Genomic DNA, 16,478 nt, shown 5'->3' with positions numbered 1-16,478 from the left:
TCTGTTTGGATTATTTTGTGAGGAGATAAACACCACAGCATTCCCATTTGCCATTTTCCTATCCAACTTTTTCTCTTGATTCAGGAGGCACACCATAAAATAAGTCTTGGATCAGCAGCTATTTCTGACCCATGGATTATTTCTTTTGCTTTTGTTTCATATCACAGGGTCTTGTGGCTGTCTTGGCCTGGCTTAGATTTTCCTGGTGCTGTTCATTGAAATGTTTAATTTTCTACTATTGCCTGTAGGCACTGACATGGATTAACCTTGGCAACACCATGCAGGGGGCTTACACACCCTGGTGCTCACTAATTACAACCTCCTGAACATCCAAAGAGCTGTAATAATACAGTGATGTATATATGAAGTCAGGGCCTGTCAATGCATTGCCCCTGTGGTGTAAACCCTGCAAGCAATATACTCATGGCTGGAAATCCCTTTATTGCACGGAGAGTTTTGTTCTCCTGAGTGGTATCTATTTACATATGGCCAGGTTCTCTGAATGTCCAACAGAATGTGATACTTCACCAACCCACACCTTGAAGACAGATGAGGATTTTATTTCCTTTTTTTACCCCTTTTTTATTGCTTTTGACTCCCTTACCTTCATCTTCCCACAGCTACTTGTCAACATTTTTTCAAACACAGTACCTGAAGTGCCCAATCCAGGAAAACACATGGAAGGTTTATTTGTTTGTTTTAAAGCTCTGTGTTAACAGTTAAAGCATTTAGCTTGCCAAATATTTAAATACCTGTCAGGTAAATACCTGTGAGGGTCTACATGTGAGTTCATCCACCTAATTGCTGGTGTGTGGATTGCTGAGTTATAGGTGATGAGGTGCAATGCAGGGGAAGACAGCAAATTTAGTCCCATGTGAAATGCCTGGACTTTATGCAGAGGAGCTGTGAGAGCTTTGCTCTCCTACATTTCTCCACCCAGCTGATCAACTCCTACTCAGCAGAATTATTTCCCAGTGTAGACATAGGTATTTAAGATCTCCATGTGTTTTAGAGAATTAGGCAAAGGAGAGAGGATTTTTTTTCCTACATAATATGGCCCATGGTGGGGCATATTATTCTCAGGCTGCAAAAGGAGGCGACGTTCCTAAGAGTGTTCCTCCATCAGGTGTTACTGTTAGGTTCTGTTGTTCTGCAGGACCAATGGGCTGGGTGCTGGACACCCCTGAGCACCTGGAGAGCCCTGCTGAAATGAAAGAAAACAGCGAAGAATATCTCATGTGGGCCAACCATGATGACTATGAAGAGATCCTGCTGTTTCCCATGTTCGCTTCATTCAGTCCCAGAAGATTTCTTTGAGTGATAGGAAGACCTCACACACGTAAAATTGCTCAGGTATGACCTCCTAACCTCCCCCCAGCAAGTGTAAAGCAGAGCCACATTAATTTCGATGCTGGGGTAATTTCCTATCCCCAGAAACTGGAGAGGATTTTGTGTGTAATGATAGTGAAACCCCTCTGGTTTTAACACACTGGATGTATTCTCCAAAGTAATGACACCAAGACAAAAAAATAAAAAGGAAAATTAAGAGTTTGCATCATTATGCTTGACAGAACATATACAGTACTTTTTTAGAGATTGAAATAATCATAACTAAACTCATGGAAAATTGCAAACACATAAAGGTTGTATGAAAAGATGCATAAATCAGATTGTGAAGTAATTTTACTGCACTTTTTTGGACATAAATTCTTTTAGAGGACTCATCAACCACATTCTGATATGAATCTTATGTGATGATGATGATTAAATTATTAGACACCAGTGAAAACGTCTCCACTTCTTAAAAAAAAAAAAAAGTTATATCTAAGCCTTGAGGCAAAAATGTTAAAAATAGATATTTCTTGTATGAATGTATGAAACTATTTGCACAAATGAAACTAATAGGTTTTTATCTAAACCATCTGGTGGAGGAAAAGCATTAAAATGTAAAGTCACATATTGAAGCCCACAGAGATTTATTCTGAATGCTATATGTTCAAAAAATATAAAAAAAGGAAAATTGTATCTTTTCCTTCATTTATCTGAGGCCTTGCTCTGCAGAGTCCAAGCTTTAATCAGTTAGTTTTGCTTAGGCAAAAGCAATACACTCCTTCTGGTCTTTGCTGAAACGTTGTACTCCCAATAATGCAATCTAAATTCATTTCAGAAAAGTGATTAGTGGATTAGCATTTATGATTTGCTTGGGAGGTTTTTTTTCCCCCTTAAATAAACCTCTACAGGAAACTCAGATAGAAATGACGTTCACTTTTGTTTTTTCTGAACATGTAAAACCAGACTGTGAAACTTCAGTTTAAAATAGCACAATTTACTGTAGCATGAGATGTGTAACAGGAAGCAACCAACTCTCACTCCCTTCCACAATCTGAGGCCAAACAACCGTGTTCTGCCGGGTTTGTATCCCATGTGTAGGGGATTTGGTGTGAAACTGAATCACAGACTAGAACTGGAAGGGATCTCTGCAGGTTTTCTGATCTATCCTATGCCCAGAGACAAAGCTGGTATAATTTAGAGCGTGCTCTTCAGGGCTATCCTGTAGACTTTTGAATATTTTAAAGTATGGAAATCCTACAGCCTCTTTGGACTCCTGTTTCAGTGTTTTCAACCTTCCCCTATTGGTTATTTTTGCCATAATATGCAATGAGGACTTCCCTTATTTCAGCTTGTGTCTGTTGTCTCTTGCCCTTCATGTATGCCTCCAGAAAGATTTGGGCTTTGTCTTCTCTGTGAAGATCCACTGTGCAGTCACAGGCTGCAGAAGGAGCTCCTCTCCTTGAGACTAACCAGATTCAGCATTCTCAGCCATCCACCTCAGCCCTGTCTTCCAGTTCCTGACCATCATGGTGGCCTCCTCTGGCTTCACTCCAGTATGTCAGTGTTTTCCTTGTACTGGGGTCACTTCTGGAAAGGTTCCCACTTCCAGAGTCATGTTCCTTAGTCTGAAGGTGACAACAGTATGAGAAGATAGGATAGCCTATTTCTGACTTCTGTTCAAATTGTCCTCAAAAAATGCTCCCTTGAGAGTTTAGAAATACTCAGCCTTGAAAATCTATCAGCCATGTGCTGCAGAGGCAGGACCTTCCCTCCAGGAGCTCACACTGTGGCTGCTTCCAGCCTGCTGGCAGAGGGCAGCTTCTGCTGCGGGCTCAGATGCAGGACAGTCCCATTCAGCTGCCATGGCTCTCTCCTGGTGAATCTAATCAGTTTTCTGGGTGGCAGATATATGTTTGTGTATGGCGCTCTGTTAGGTCTGATGTAGAAAGGTAGGTAAAAATCTTCATTGACTTCTAGGCAGAAATTCTGAAAAAAAAGAAAAAAAAAGAAAAAAATCAGTTTCAGGGATATGAATGGTATAGTCAAAATTCCAGTCTCACAAGCTTTGATATTTTAATCAAAGGTTCCAGGAACCTGGAACCAGAGATTATTCCGATGTCACTCTCTTTTTATTTTACTTTTAAAAAATTAATTTACAGAAGTTTGAAAATAGCACTCAGCTGTCCACATATGACTTAAAAGTGGAAAACTGCTGAAGACAAATAAAACCTGGCAACTTTTTCCTATTTATTATTTGTTAAATCTCACTTAAGTTAAAGCTGTGCCCATGGATCTGAGCACCACTTCACATATTTTGAACTTTAGTTATGACTAAAGCAGAAGACTGTTTTTCAAAACTCTCAGATCTCAGCTACCTTTCCTCTAAATTACTCTGTGTCCTTGGGCACATCACTTATGTCCTTTCATTTTCATTTCTTTAACAAAACCATGCAGCACGTGCTTGTATGCCAGAGGAGAGGAGAGGCTCTGCTCATTATTTTGAACTCTGAGCAAAACATGAAGGCTTCCTCTGCTAATTAGGGCATCAGCCTTATTTATTCAAGTGGTGACATGTTTTTGAATGAACTTTGGATCTTCATGTTGCTATCTAAGCAGTGCTACATAGAGAGCAGGAAAAAAATCTTTCTTGCATCTTCAGTATTTAAAAATAGGATTGTACTGATGGCACAAACAAGGATCCAGGTGTTTCACTGAAGAAAACTGAAATTACAAAAGCAGTTTGTGGGCTTTGTATCTGCAGGGGGATTATGCTGCCACAGGTATTGTGCTAGCACCCTGTGTGACCCATCCCCAGCCCATATTGCAAAGGTTTTGGACTTTTCTTTCTTTCCACTGAAACTTGGCACTATGGGAGCACCAAGGTCACCATATATGCTGTGCATAAAGCTGGGAAATTTTTGACTCCATGTATCAAAGTATGAGAAACTTGAATGTTCAGTGGAGGTTTTCTTTGTCTTCTTTTCTATTTTATTTTTTGAAGGTATTGGAGACAGGTAGATTGTAAGGCAGGACTTCTTAGAAAGCAGTTTAGAGCAGCAACCGAAATGTGGGATTCTTGGAGCCTTCAGAGACTTCTGCATTACAAAATGTGTGCCCAGCCTTCTGTGAAAAAGTGGTCCATGGAATCACCTACTTGGATGTTTGATTTAGCTAAAGAACATGGTTTATAAAGATAACAAAGACATCCATCCTTGATCTGACATTAATTTTTTTTCCCTAGGCAGTTGTGTATACACCCTGCTGTTTGGCAAATTCAGAGTTAAAAGGGAAAGTATTTTGGTTTGAGTTTGAACTAAACATCCAGCCTCTGGACACGGCTCTGAGTTTTCTGGTTCTGCCTGCTGTGTGCGCTCGGTGTCTGCCGTCTGCATCCTCACTGCTCAGCTGGCCGGCAGTCTGGAAAACCCTAGGCAGTTGTGTGAATTTGCCCTGCTGTTCAGCAAATTCAGAGTTAAAAGGGAAAGTATTTTGGTTTGAGTTTGAACTAAACATCCAGCCTCTGGTCACAGCTCTGAGTTGTCTGGTTCTGCCTGCTGTGTGCGCTCGGTGTCTGCCGTCTGCATCCTCACTGCTCAGCTGGCCGGCAGTCTGGAAAATGCTGATGTTCCAAGGGTTACTGGATTACAATTGTTCTCTGCAAACAAAATTCACATCTGTTCTGACAACTTATTTCAGCCTGATGCAACTTGAAAAGGTCGAGATTAATCCCAGAAAATCAGACTTCTATTTGAAAGGCCAAATCAACTTTAATTGTAACACATGGCTATTTGTATTGGCATTTAGCTGCAGCCGTTTATCCTTCTTTCCACTGCTATTATTTGTTTCTGAGCTTGCTACTAAAGCCTACAATGCCAGCTGAAATGTTTTAAGTAATGTAACAAAAATAACAGCTGACATCTTTCCTTTTACAGGTTTCCACTGACCCAGGGTATTTTGTGTGCATGGCTTTTATGACTTTTGTTTATCAGCAGTCTGGGTAAAAAAGTCATAGAAGAAAATGTTGGTTCATTTTATAAAGATTAATGGTGGCTACTATACCCTCCTATCCTGTTGGCTTTATCCATTAGAGCCCGAGGGGATGAACCACGTGCTCTGGAGTTCTGCCTCCTACCCAGTTTGGATGCCAGACATTAAAGGGTTTAGAGCCCCTTTGCATAACACCAGTTGCAAGCTGTGCTTTTCCATGTTGGTGAGGTGACTAAGAGCAGCACCCCTGCCCTAGGCATGGTGTAACACCTCTCCAACCACCCTGCTTCTCCTGGCAGCTGCTATCAGCTCAGCCGTTCAGCCATCAACTGATAGCTGAGCTCTCAGATCCCCTGAAAAGTGACAGGATGAAAGAGACTGGTTTGGAAATACTTTGCTCTTGCTGTTTGGCCTGGAGAAAGATACTCTAAGTGGTAAGATTGTTTAGCAACAGCTGGCAAGCACCCGGGTGTGAGCCTGATTTTCAGACATGACAAGCACTTATAGGAATGTTGCCAGATACAGCTGTTTAAAAGCCTTAATAAACAGCAAGTCAATACTAATCTTTGCCAAATTAATCTTTTCCTTGACAGCCCATCAGAGCAATTATACTCAGACTCGTTGTAAACACACAATTGTCAGAGGGTAAGGATCTTCTCTGCAGTATACTGATTTTTGCACACAGATTGTTTTCCAAATAGGTAGGCTTCCTTTTCTTTTCCTTTTCCCACCCTCTCTCTTTTTTTTTCCCTTTTCCCCCCTCCTTTCATTTTATTTTCAGGCCGATTATATGATTGCCAGCTTGGTATTAGCCTGAACAAAATTTCTTTGTTAAGTGTCTATCACAGCAAGTCCTTAATAGAATGTGAAATGATGACAGTCACAGGGTCCATGCAGATGCACATTTGCTAGTGGGTTTCTCTAATTAGGCAGTAACTGTGACAGACTCTGAAATGTTACAAGTCATTGTTCTCACTTGTCCTCCTGTTGGTGAAGTAAGAGCTACATTTGAGATGTGATTTAATGTGCTGCTGGGTAATAATAAAATACACAGGTTTGCAAAGGAAAGCAAATGGTGTCTGTGAGACCTGACACAAAGCACCTCCTGTTCTCCACGGTGCTCAGCACTTCCTGCAGCATTGCCAGCATGCTGCTATACCCACAAAACAATATTTTATTTTAATGCAAAAGAGCTTGAAAACACCTGAAAAAATAATTAACAGGATAATGGTTGTTTATCTGTCTGTCTCCCTGCCTATCTATAGCTTTTTTGACTGTATCTGTATCTCTATATCTACCTTTCAATTGGAGTCCAGGGGAGTAACTCCAGTATGGGCTACATAACATCTCTTTAGCTAATTCTCACAGTATGTGCAAAATACGGATTTTTACCTACTCCATTTTCCAGAGCACAGAAAGATATCTCTGTAGATCTGCCATGTGTTTACAGGACTGGGGAACAAACAGGCTTGGAGATGGTAGTTCAGGGTGGGGTGATGTCTCGAAAGGCTAAAGAAGGTGGTAAGAGCGTGTTTTACCTTCCAGTAATGAGCTCTGTTTTTGTTGGGTTGCCTGTTTACAGAGGAGCCTCAGAGGGAATATTTGGCAGACACCACTGGAATCAGGAGCTGGTATTTGGTGAGAGAGAGAGAAGTGGGCATGAATACATTACATTTCCCTGTGAATGGCTGGGGCCCTCTATGAATACATTACTCACTTGCTGCCTGCAGATGAGTGTGAGGGGAAAATCCTATGGCAGGCCCATTTGAATTAGAATTTGGCTTCTTGGGTCAGAGGCAGCAGCTGGATGAGATTTCTGCTTGGAGCACATGTGAGTCTGGGGATAGAGAGACCAGGATATCTCCTGTCACCAGTATCTCATGGTACACTGAGAGCAGCAGTAAAATCAAAGAGCTTTTCCTTTTTAAAACCTCTGCTTACCTTGTGCAAGCAGATGGAATTTACAACCTGCAGAATGCATATGTTGCCAACTTTGCATTCTGTTTACCATGCTCAAAAAATAATTTCAAAGTATATTATTTTCAATGAATGGCAGACCATTTCCTTTGGTTTCTATCACTGACAGATGTTTTTATTATATTTTCTTGCTGTTACTGTGTTGCTTCCATGTGCAGGTTGTTTAATTCCCGTGTGCTTTCTCATTATCATGGTTAGGCCAGATGGTGACATACAACCAGTGACTGGGGTGTCTGTGTTACTGTGGTGCCCAAGGAACAGTGCTCCAGTGAAGGATGGGGCACCACTTCAGCAATTCCAGTGGAGTTTCACCTGCTCACAGAAGGATCTCTACCATTTATTGTCAATTTATGTCTGTCAATACACAGCTGAAACCAAACAGCATGGGTGGCAACCGTTTGTTTTTCTGAGGTCAGACATGAAGAATTGACATCTATGGATTGAATCTTTCTTTTGGGGAAAAAAATGGTTTCAGTATACCCATGGCCAAAACCTGCTGTTCTTCCAGCACAGTCGTTTCATCTGAGCAGAGACTGGACACAGAATCACATACAGAGCACTGGATGGGTAAAGTGCTGCACAGCAAACACTCCACAGGTTCCCATGCTGACAGACTGAGACACCAACTAGCCAGAGGTTCATACAGAATAAGTATTTTATTCATGATGTATTTTTTTATTTACATTAAAGTTTTCTTGTATTTCGAACTCTGCTTGGATACCGAAATTAACAACTTTATGTGACTGCACACCTGCTCTAAAAGAAATGAAGATAACACAGTTCTTTTCCATAAAAGAAGAAAGAAAACTGCCTGTCAAAATCAAAGTTGATTTTTCTCATTCTCAGTAATTATCTTTTCTCTTTAGAATTAATATGAGTGGAAAATGTAGTTTACTGTAATATAATAAATAGAAGACATTGGGTAATTAGTAGTGCTGGTATATTTCTAAAGTACTAAACAGACAAACAATAAACTGTGAATTTAATCACAAGTTCTCATACAGTTTCAAGACAGGAAAATTAGAGCTCTCAGCTACAGTTATTTGAGTAATCACATCTGATCTGCATTATTTATTAGTTATTACATGCCAAGTGATTCTGATTGTACATTGCCTGAAATCATTCAGAAGCAAGCATGCCTTTGTTTCTGTTTTGTTTTATAAAGAAAAACCAACGGCATTGCCAAATGTATGTTCTATCCGAATTGCTTCCTTTATTTCACACAGAAAATACAAATCAGTGGTGGTGTCCATTAATGGGACAGGCATCTGGGACAAAATCATCCAAAAATATATTTTCAGAGATATCCCTGATCCCAAACATTGACAAAATACCTTCTTTTGGATTTTTTTATCCCTTTCCCTGTGGCTGTTGAACTTACCTTTCATTTTAGGATATATTTCTGATATACTTCCTAAAATTCTGCAGGACTTTTGCATATATAATAAAATGGCTGAAGCATATTTGGTAACATTTCTTTTGGCAATATGTTTATTCCACTTGAAAAATTAACAAAACATTATGAAGTTTCAAGAAGCAGTGTTATGCAGTTTTATTCAGTTAGTTTTGTTTGTTCAAGTTTTAGTTTTGGGGAGCTTCCTCCTACAATGCTTTAAAAAGGGAATTACTTAAAATACCTTTTTTTCATTTTCCATAACAACCAAAGAAATAGAGAAATAATTCTTGGTTACCTTCATTTTCTGCCATTAAAGCAGGTTTGTTGTTATATTTGTCACTGTAAAAACTAAATAAAGTATTCACATCATCAGTTGTGAACAATTTGTGCCAGCAAAAGTTAAAGCGTCAAAGAAACCTCTTTAAAATGCTAACAAATTTACTTACAAACACCTATATTTATTATTTCATAAATAGGCGCAACAGGTTCCATAAAAAAGATTAAATACAGACACAGTATGAAGAAACAATAATACATAGCCATATGTAGAGGTTATAATTTAGCTGTCTCCAATCTGTTTCTGCATCTAATAAAATATCAGGTAAGCATTTGGCAGTTTTATACATAAAAGGACTTAAATGACGTTTACTAACCAGTACACATAAAGTGATTTTCTTTAAAAAAAAACCATTTTTTTAGGCAGTACAAAATAAATGTTCTTGCTCTTATCAACATTAGTTTTTTCTCCTAAGTTTTTTTGTATTTATTTCATGAGACAAAGCCAATATTTTTAATTAATATAATTTGGGACTACTTTACTTTTTTTTTTCCAAATACTTTGAAAATATAGACTATCAGTCAGTTGTTTAAAAATGAAGTAAAAATATGAATGTTTGCCAATTTTACCCTTATTGTGAAATCAATAAACTGGAATGAGCCAGTTTCAATTACAATTAGCTACAAAAACATTCACATTTTATACTCTAGGAGAGTGTAACATAGATGCTATTTACAAACTTGCTATGACTGCTACATCAAGCCATTTAAAAAGTCTTTAGTAGTTTCATATAAACACCCATTATGAAAAACCAATGGAAAATCCAGGACTTTTATCCGAGACATCTACAGTTGCTAAGGCAGTTACTACCGCAGCACTTCACAGCAAAAACCAACATAAAATCTGAATGGTCCAAGTTTCCTTCAGGGAAGAAGAAAAGCAATGTCCGTTATAGGATCTCAGGGAAGGGGTGGAAAGGAGAAAGAAAGAGAAAAAATGGAGAAAAAAAAACAAAGAAAAGGAAAGAAGCAAGACTATTTTTTCCAGAGTGGGTGACCCACAAGCTCAAATAGTCCTAAGTGCTTAGCAACTTGTATTTTCTAATAAAATGCAGAACTGCCCTGACTGCATAAAGCAATCCATGATGAAAAGACTTCCCTGCATTCCTCAGTGAAAGGAAAGGAGAGGTGTTTCAGATTTTCAGGTAAGGTAGAGTGCTTTGTCCCTCTGCATGCCCCTGTTCAAAGAGAAAAAGAACAAATGTGACTTTTTTTAATATTTGAAAAATTTTTAGTTCTATTCTTCAAGAAAAAAAAAAAAGATCAGCCCCACAACCCCAGTGCATGTCATTAACTCCAAGCATATCACTGAAGTTCAGCTGCATTGCCATGGTAATAATAAGAAAAAGTCACAGTAACTTACAGCAACCTGGAGACCACATCTATGTTTAAAATTCCACAGGACTTGAACATGGGTTTGAGCACTGGTTTAGGGTAACCTGCACTAGTGGGCTGGTGGCACTGACTATCAAAAACTGCTTGGAGCTCTGGATTTAGCACAGGTCTTGGAATGATGCTCCATAAGTGCCCTATAAGAAGCAGCCAGTGTCCTTAGGGGCAGGAGAGCTTCATTGCATGAGCATGGGTGTCAGCCACTTACTGAGCCTCTGGCACATTTGATTCACCAGTACAGATATAGACAAAATGTGCTGGCTTGGCAGGTTCAGGTAAGCATTTGCAAGGGGACAGCAGAAGCTTAGCAAAGATAGTTTAAGTTCACATGGATTTACAAAGGCTCATCTACACAGAGTGGGCTATCTACAGGCATACCTTCTGGGGATGGGAAGTTACACCCACTGCACACCTGGAGAGCACTTCTGGGAACAATGACACATTGCTTTGTTCCAGAAGAGACCAGAGCTGGCTGTGGCTCGTTTGACAGGACAGTCTATTCAGAGGTCAGTGTAAGTGGTTGTAAAAGTCTGTGGGCTGGATAGCCTTCAACAAGGGCCTGCAGCACATGTCTTGACATGGTGGTAGAGCACAGAAGGGAAACTGTTCTGCTGAACAAGTGGGCAAGTCATGGAGCAACAGTGATAGGCATGGGAAAGAATGATGCTGCTGTTCAGACTAGCTAGAGTCCACCTCAGTGTCAGCAGATTGTAGCAAGGTGTTATTCTGAACTAGTAGCCAGAAAATTATTTTTATTCCATTCTAATTTGAGTTCCAGAAACAATTTAAAACAATAGGGCAAGTGAAATTTTTGGTTTAAGTAAATGTAATAGATGAAACTGGTCTTCAGTTCTGCTTTCTATTCATTTGTCTGGGCTAGATTTGGCACTTTGGGAGCAACCAAGAGCTTTTATCTGCCATTGCCTTGGGGATTAAGGCTAATCAAAGGGAGCTCAGGCTGGTGGGCATGTTCACAAGGCACAACATCTATAATTTAAAACTGAAAATATACCTTCTGTTCAGGCTTAAATGTTTCCAGGCAGTTCCTGGCACAGTAACATGGCTCCACAAAAACCATGCTGCCAGAAGTTGAAGGTTTGAAGGGGTTACTAACCTTATATTGAGGACATAGGGCTCCTACAGGTATGGTGTTTTGTTTCTGGTTACAATCATGTGTTCTTCATGCCATTCTCTTCCATGTATCTTGTATGCCATGTATCAGCCCTGCTTCTCACTGATGTGGTTTTTCATTATCCAACTTAGTTATTTTCATGACCCAGACTAGAAAATAGTTCATGTCATTTGCCTCTCATTGAGACACAGTGATCTTAAAACTTTTTTCTTACTCCTGAAATCCCTAAGATTTCAGCTCTGATCTTCTGTGGAATGCAAGTTCTCTGAGACCTAGAAAGTGTATGTGCTGTAGTAAGGTGACAACAATGTATAATAAATGTATGTATTGAACAATTGCTCTCCCACAATAGACTAACTGCTGAATAAATACAGGGCCATCACAGATGCACTTCAGAAACACTGTGGGGAAACGGGCAACAATGCTGTTCCCAAATTCTCTATCATATACTCGTGTCATGAATGTTGCTCAACACAAGGTGGCATTCACTGGCTGCTTACCCATTACTGCAGTAGTCATTATTCCAATCCACAGTCTGTGCTGGAGGATTTCTGCACCCTGAACGAACATACTCCATTGCTTGGGTCACAACTTGTGCAGCTGTTGATGTTGGATTGATGATATTCTGATAATCAGGCTGAAGAGTAAATCCCTAGAGGAGAAAACAAGTACATTACAAAGTTGGAAAAAGAGTAACAGGTTGGGTGCATTAAAAAAAAGTAAAAATGCAGACTGTACTGTGCAGTGGTAAAGAATACTTCTTTTCCAGGTGTGATTTTGGTTATGAAACCTAAAATAAGCCAAAATATGTAGGTTTTCTAAGTTTTAAAATCTTTCTTCAGTTTGAGAAATGAAACACTGCCAAAGTGTTGTTCGCTGTTACACAGTCACAGGATGGAACTAAAGGACAGAGCAGAAACAATTCAAAACCAAGAGAACAACTCAATCAGCACTGGGACAAAAAGGTCTGTTTGCTCCTTAGAGCTTCCATTTAGATTAAATGTAAGCATACACACTAGTCACTAATTCCCAGAATATGCAACAGAATCTTTTTGAAGGATGTAGGCAGCAGGTGGCTGACTGTTTTATTAGACTACACCTATTCACGTATTGTTCTCAAAACCCTTTTTCTTCATTCAGTCACAAAGGGACCATCTGCTGCTTCTTTTATTTGCACTTCTCTCTCAACTAAACGGAAATTCAACCAAAGCTTTTTAACAGTTGTTGGACTAATGTAGTGAAAGTAGCACAGAATAACTTGCTTTTGAAACCAAGGAGATGAGAAAAAAAAGTGGAAGTTACAAAGAGACATCTAACCTGCTCCCTGAATTTTCTGTCATATGAAAAGTCATAATCATTTTTAGTCCTTTTGATATATTCTGATGTTTAAATATTGTGTTTAAAACCCAGGAGAACAATTGAAATTTCAAGGCTAGTGTATCTGGTTCACCCTGTACATCATGTTCCTGTAAAGTAGGAAGAGCTGTACTGGGTAAATTCATAGGAACGTTGTATTAAAGCAATTGATGTCTACTGAAAAAATCCAGACCAAACTCCTTCCTGGGGCAAGGGCATACAATTCCCACTGAAGTTAACTGGATGTGTAGCTGCTAAATCAGAAATGGAACTTGCACCAAGATACCTATTTTGGAAACTCACTTCTTCCAGCCAAAGCCCACATACAAACAGATAGAATTAACTCTCATAGCTTTTTGTTAATTCAGTGTTAGTGCATCGTGTGTGATTGCTTTTCTTACACAGCCTTCATTAGCCTTCAGTTTTGTGGACAGATGTTTTTTCTGCAGGTTTAAGAAGGCCACACTACCCTTTGTCAAGATAAATGAACATTCTCATTTTTCACATGACCCATGTCCCACTTCATCCACAGAAGTTATCTTCCTTCAAATAGAACATCACTTCCTTCTTTTCATCTCTCTTCCTTGGCTATTCCCTGAGGTTCTGCAGGTGTTTTGCCCCACCTCTCATGTGCACGGCCACCTTGGTCCACTCATCCTTATCATGGGTGTTACTCTAGACCATAAATGACTGCAACTTTATTTCTTAATCTTTTCCATATAGAGAATACTCTGAGTAACACTTCAGTACCTCAAACACTCTTGGAAACCTCACTTTGCCCCTGTTAACTCCAAGAAACAGACCATTAGTAGTGAGCAAGTTCACAGCTGAATTCTGCATCTAGTTGCCAAGTGATTTATATACTGCCCTGTTAATAAGATTAAATAAAGCCTTCCCATGATGGGTATTACACCCATGGGGACTGTAACCCCCATGCTCATGCACTGCCCTTTCACCAGGCTCTAAACCTCTGCAGCAAGCTGCAGAGACAACCCCTATACCTGCAACAGATCCAAAGGAAAGAGTAATTGAGCAGATTTCCCAATGCCTTTAATTGGAGTTTTGTGTAATTAGAAGGCAGAAAATTTGGGTTTGTATACTATCTTCACCATTTTTATATAAAACATCAACCAGAAAGCCTTTTTAATTTAGTGGTAAGAGGACACCAACCACAGAAACACATCCTACCCCCAGGCACTCTGATTTACCTATGGTAGCATATCCCCTGATCTATCATATATACAAGAAAAACACTACATAGGGACAGTAACCAGTAGAAAAGCATGCAAGTGAGCAGGCACAGAGACTCAAGTACTCCTAAATCATAGAATGGTTTGTGTTGGCAGGGACCTTAAAGCTCATCTGGTGGGCAGGGACGCCTTCCACTAAACCAGGTTGCTGATAGGTCCATCCAATCTGGCCTTGAACACTTCCAGGGAGAGGGAGCATCCACAAACTCTCTGGACAGCACTCATGAAGCAAGGACACAGTTCCTCAAAATCCAAGGAAGAAACCACCAATAAAATATTAATTCAATTTCTTCTGGACTTAGGATAAATAAATAGCTTAGATGTCAGAGAATGGTCCTGGGTTTTAATTTAGGAACTGAGTGCAGATGCATTCTCATATTTTTTCAGGTTTTCTGTGTGACCACAGCCAAATTGCTTTGCCTTTCTCCAGCAAAGCACGTGTGCAAGTGTGTTTGGACTGAATTGGTACCTCTCATGTCAAGGTTGTGGCTGCAGAGCCAAATTTAATTCTTCTACCTGCAGAATAAGGCGTAACAATGCTTTCATCTTGTACCTCACAAGTCTATTTAGTTTACAGCTTCCTGGGATTGGGCTCTGTTTCTTAGGGCACATCCAGGTGATAAATGCTAACATGGTGCAGGGGTATCTAAGCCAGGCTCCAGTGCTAGAAGGGTCTCAGTGATCCCCCTGGAGGGTTGAGGGATACCAGAATACCTGCACTGTGGGTGATGGAAAGCATGCTGGTTAAAGTCAAATCATTTAAGCAACCTCACCTCAGTATGAAGGACTGATAAAGTATGGTACTGTTTAAGATGCAAACAAAAATTACTTCACCTTTTTCATCAACAGAAAAAGCTTTGAAAATATAAATCTCTACAACAGAGGGAAACACCTTGTACCAGGCTTGTGGTAAATATTTGGGTATTATTTATGTAAGCCTTTAACAAACAATGATGAAATAAAAAGTGCTCAGAAAATGAGTGCTTCGAGGTCTAATTAAACAATGCAGAATGTTTTTGCATTGTAATGCTCAAGAGAAAATCACCAACTGTTTTGCAACATGCCTAGAATTTTAAATTTCATTTTCTTGTCCCAGATTGAAATAAAAATAGGGAACTTGATAAAGATTAATTTGATGTCAGGAGGGACATTTGCTCTTTAATTAGATTTCTGTAGCCCTAGCAGTTTCGTTGTGCCACTGTAGCAAGTCCTAAAAAGCCTGCAGCAGAACTGAAGAGTGATCCTCATCTCCACACTTTACTAGGAACTAATTTCATTTCCTGCCTGTCTGGAGAGGTATTTTCAACAGGCATCAATGTTTTTGTCTTCACAACTGATTTATTCATCAATCTCAATGTGATATTTTAAACCTTTAAATTACATCCAAATCCTAAAGCATCTGTTTATTACACAAGGAAATTGAAAATCTGTCTGTGTGATATCATACAAAGATTTTTCCTTAAGGTTATAAAGGAAGTTGACAGATATTAATGATTTTTTTTTCTCTTGACCTCATTCGAAGACAAAGCTTAACAAAAAAGAAGAAGAAATCTGGACAAATCCAGCAGGTTCCTGAGTTTGCTGTATATAAAATATATACCAGAAAAAATGAGGTTATTATTTTTGGCAGGCTGTGCAATCATCTTGCTGTATACATTTGTTTTCTAAAGAAAAAAACCCCTAAAAGTAGACTGAAATGAGTTATTATTAAAAAAAAAAAAGTGGCATACATTAATCTTCTGGTGCTTTGTTTTGCATATGTACTTGCAGCCATGGCTACTAGACATTAAGAATCTGGTTTTGCTTCCTATACCTGTGAACTGAAATGGGACAGAGTTGGACATGGGACTGACCATCCCATGCAATGCTTGGGTGGAGGATTTTGAGTAGGGAAGGTGATGCTTCCAGTCAGGCTACTTAAAAGTGTTCTTTAACAAGATCTGGGTGTATTAAGGGGGGAGAGAATCCTCAGTTTCATCACTCTTCTCACCAAAGAGCACAGTGAACAGGCTGGGTAGAGGTGAATGCTCAGAAAGAGGCACAAATATCCATGTGAGTAGAGAAAGGAAAGAATAACCTTGCAAGTGAAAATAGGCTGCAGCTCCAGCTGCTGTTTCAGCCTGAACTTTGGAGAAATTATGCTGATTTGAATGACAAGGGTTAATAATCAAATCATCTAAGGCCAACTGAGTAAAAATTAAACATCATGTCAAACCCAAGAAACAGACTCGAGAGAGAAAACTATGTATCAGTCAAAAAATTTTACAGTGATTAGATGCTCATAAGAGCATTTAATGAAAGAAAAACCACACTCCTCAAA

At 39.4% G+C, this 16,478-nt stretch overlaps 1 protein-coding gene across 3 annotated transcripts in view; it reads right to left on the bottom strand.

Moving 5' to 3' along the window:
* Nucleotides 1–7,991: 7,991 nt before the first annotated feature.
* TOX (thymocyte selection associated high mobility group box) overlaps nucleotides 7,992–16,478 on the bottom strand; it is a 218,929-nt gene continuing 210,442 nt past the window's right edge. For all 3 annotated transcript variants that reach the window (XM_039703089.1, XM_039703088.1, XM_039703090.1), the window contains 2 exons: nucleotides 12,053–12,204; nucleotides 7,992–10,206 (listed from right to left, as the gene is read on the bottom strand). In XM_039703089.1, coding sequence (XP_039559023.1) covers nucleotides 10,170–10,206; nucleotides 12,053–12,204 — 189 coding nt within the window. In that variant the 3' untranslated portion in view covers nucleotides 7,992–10,169. The remainder of the gene's footprint in view (nucleotides 10,207–12,052; nucleotides 12,205–16,478) is intronic.

Source organism: Passer montanus, unplaced genomic scaffold (genome assembly GCF_014805655.1).
Source record: "Passer montanus isolate IOZ18808 unplaced genomic scaffold, ASM1480565v1 scaffold16, whole genome shotgun sequence".
Taxonomy (NCBI): domain Eukaryota; kingdom Metazoa; phylum Chordata; class Aves; order Passeriformes; family Passeridae; genus Passer; species Passer montanus.
Note: the sequence above shows the minus strand (reverse complement) of the source record. Positions and strands in the feature narration are given on the sequence as shown.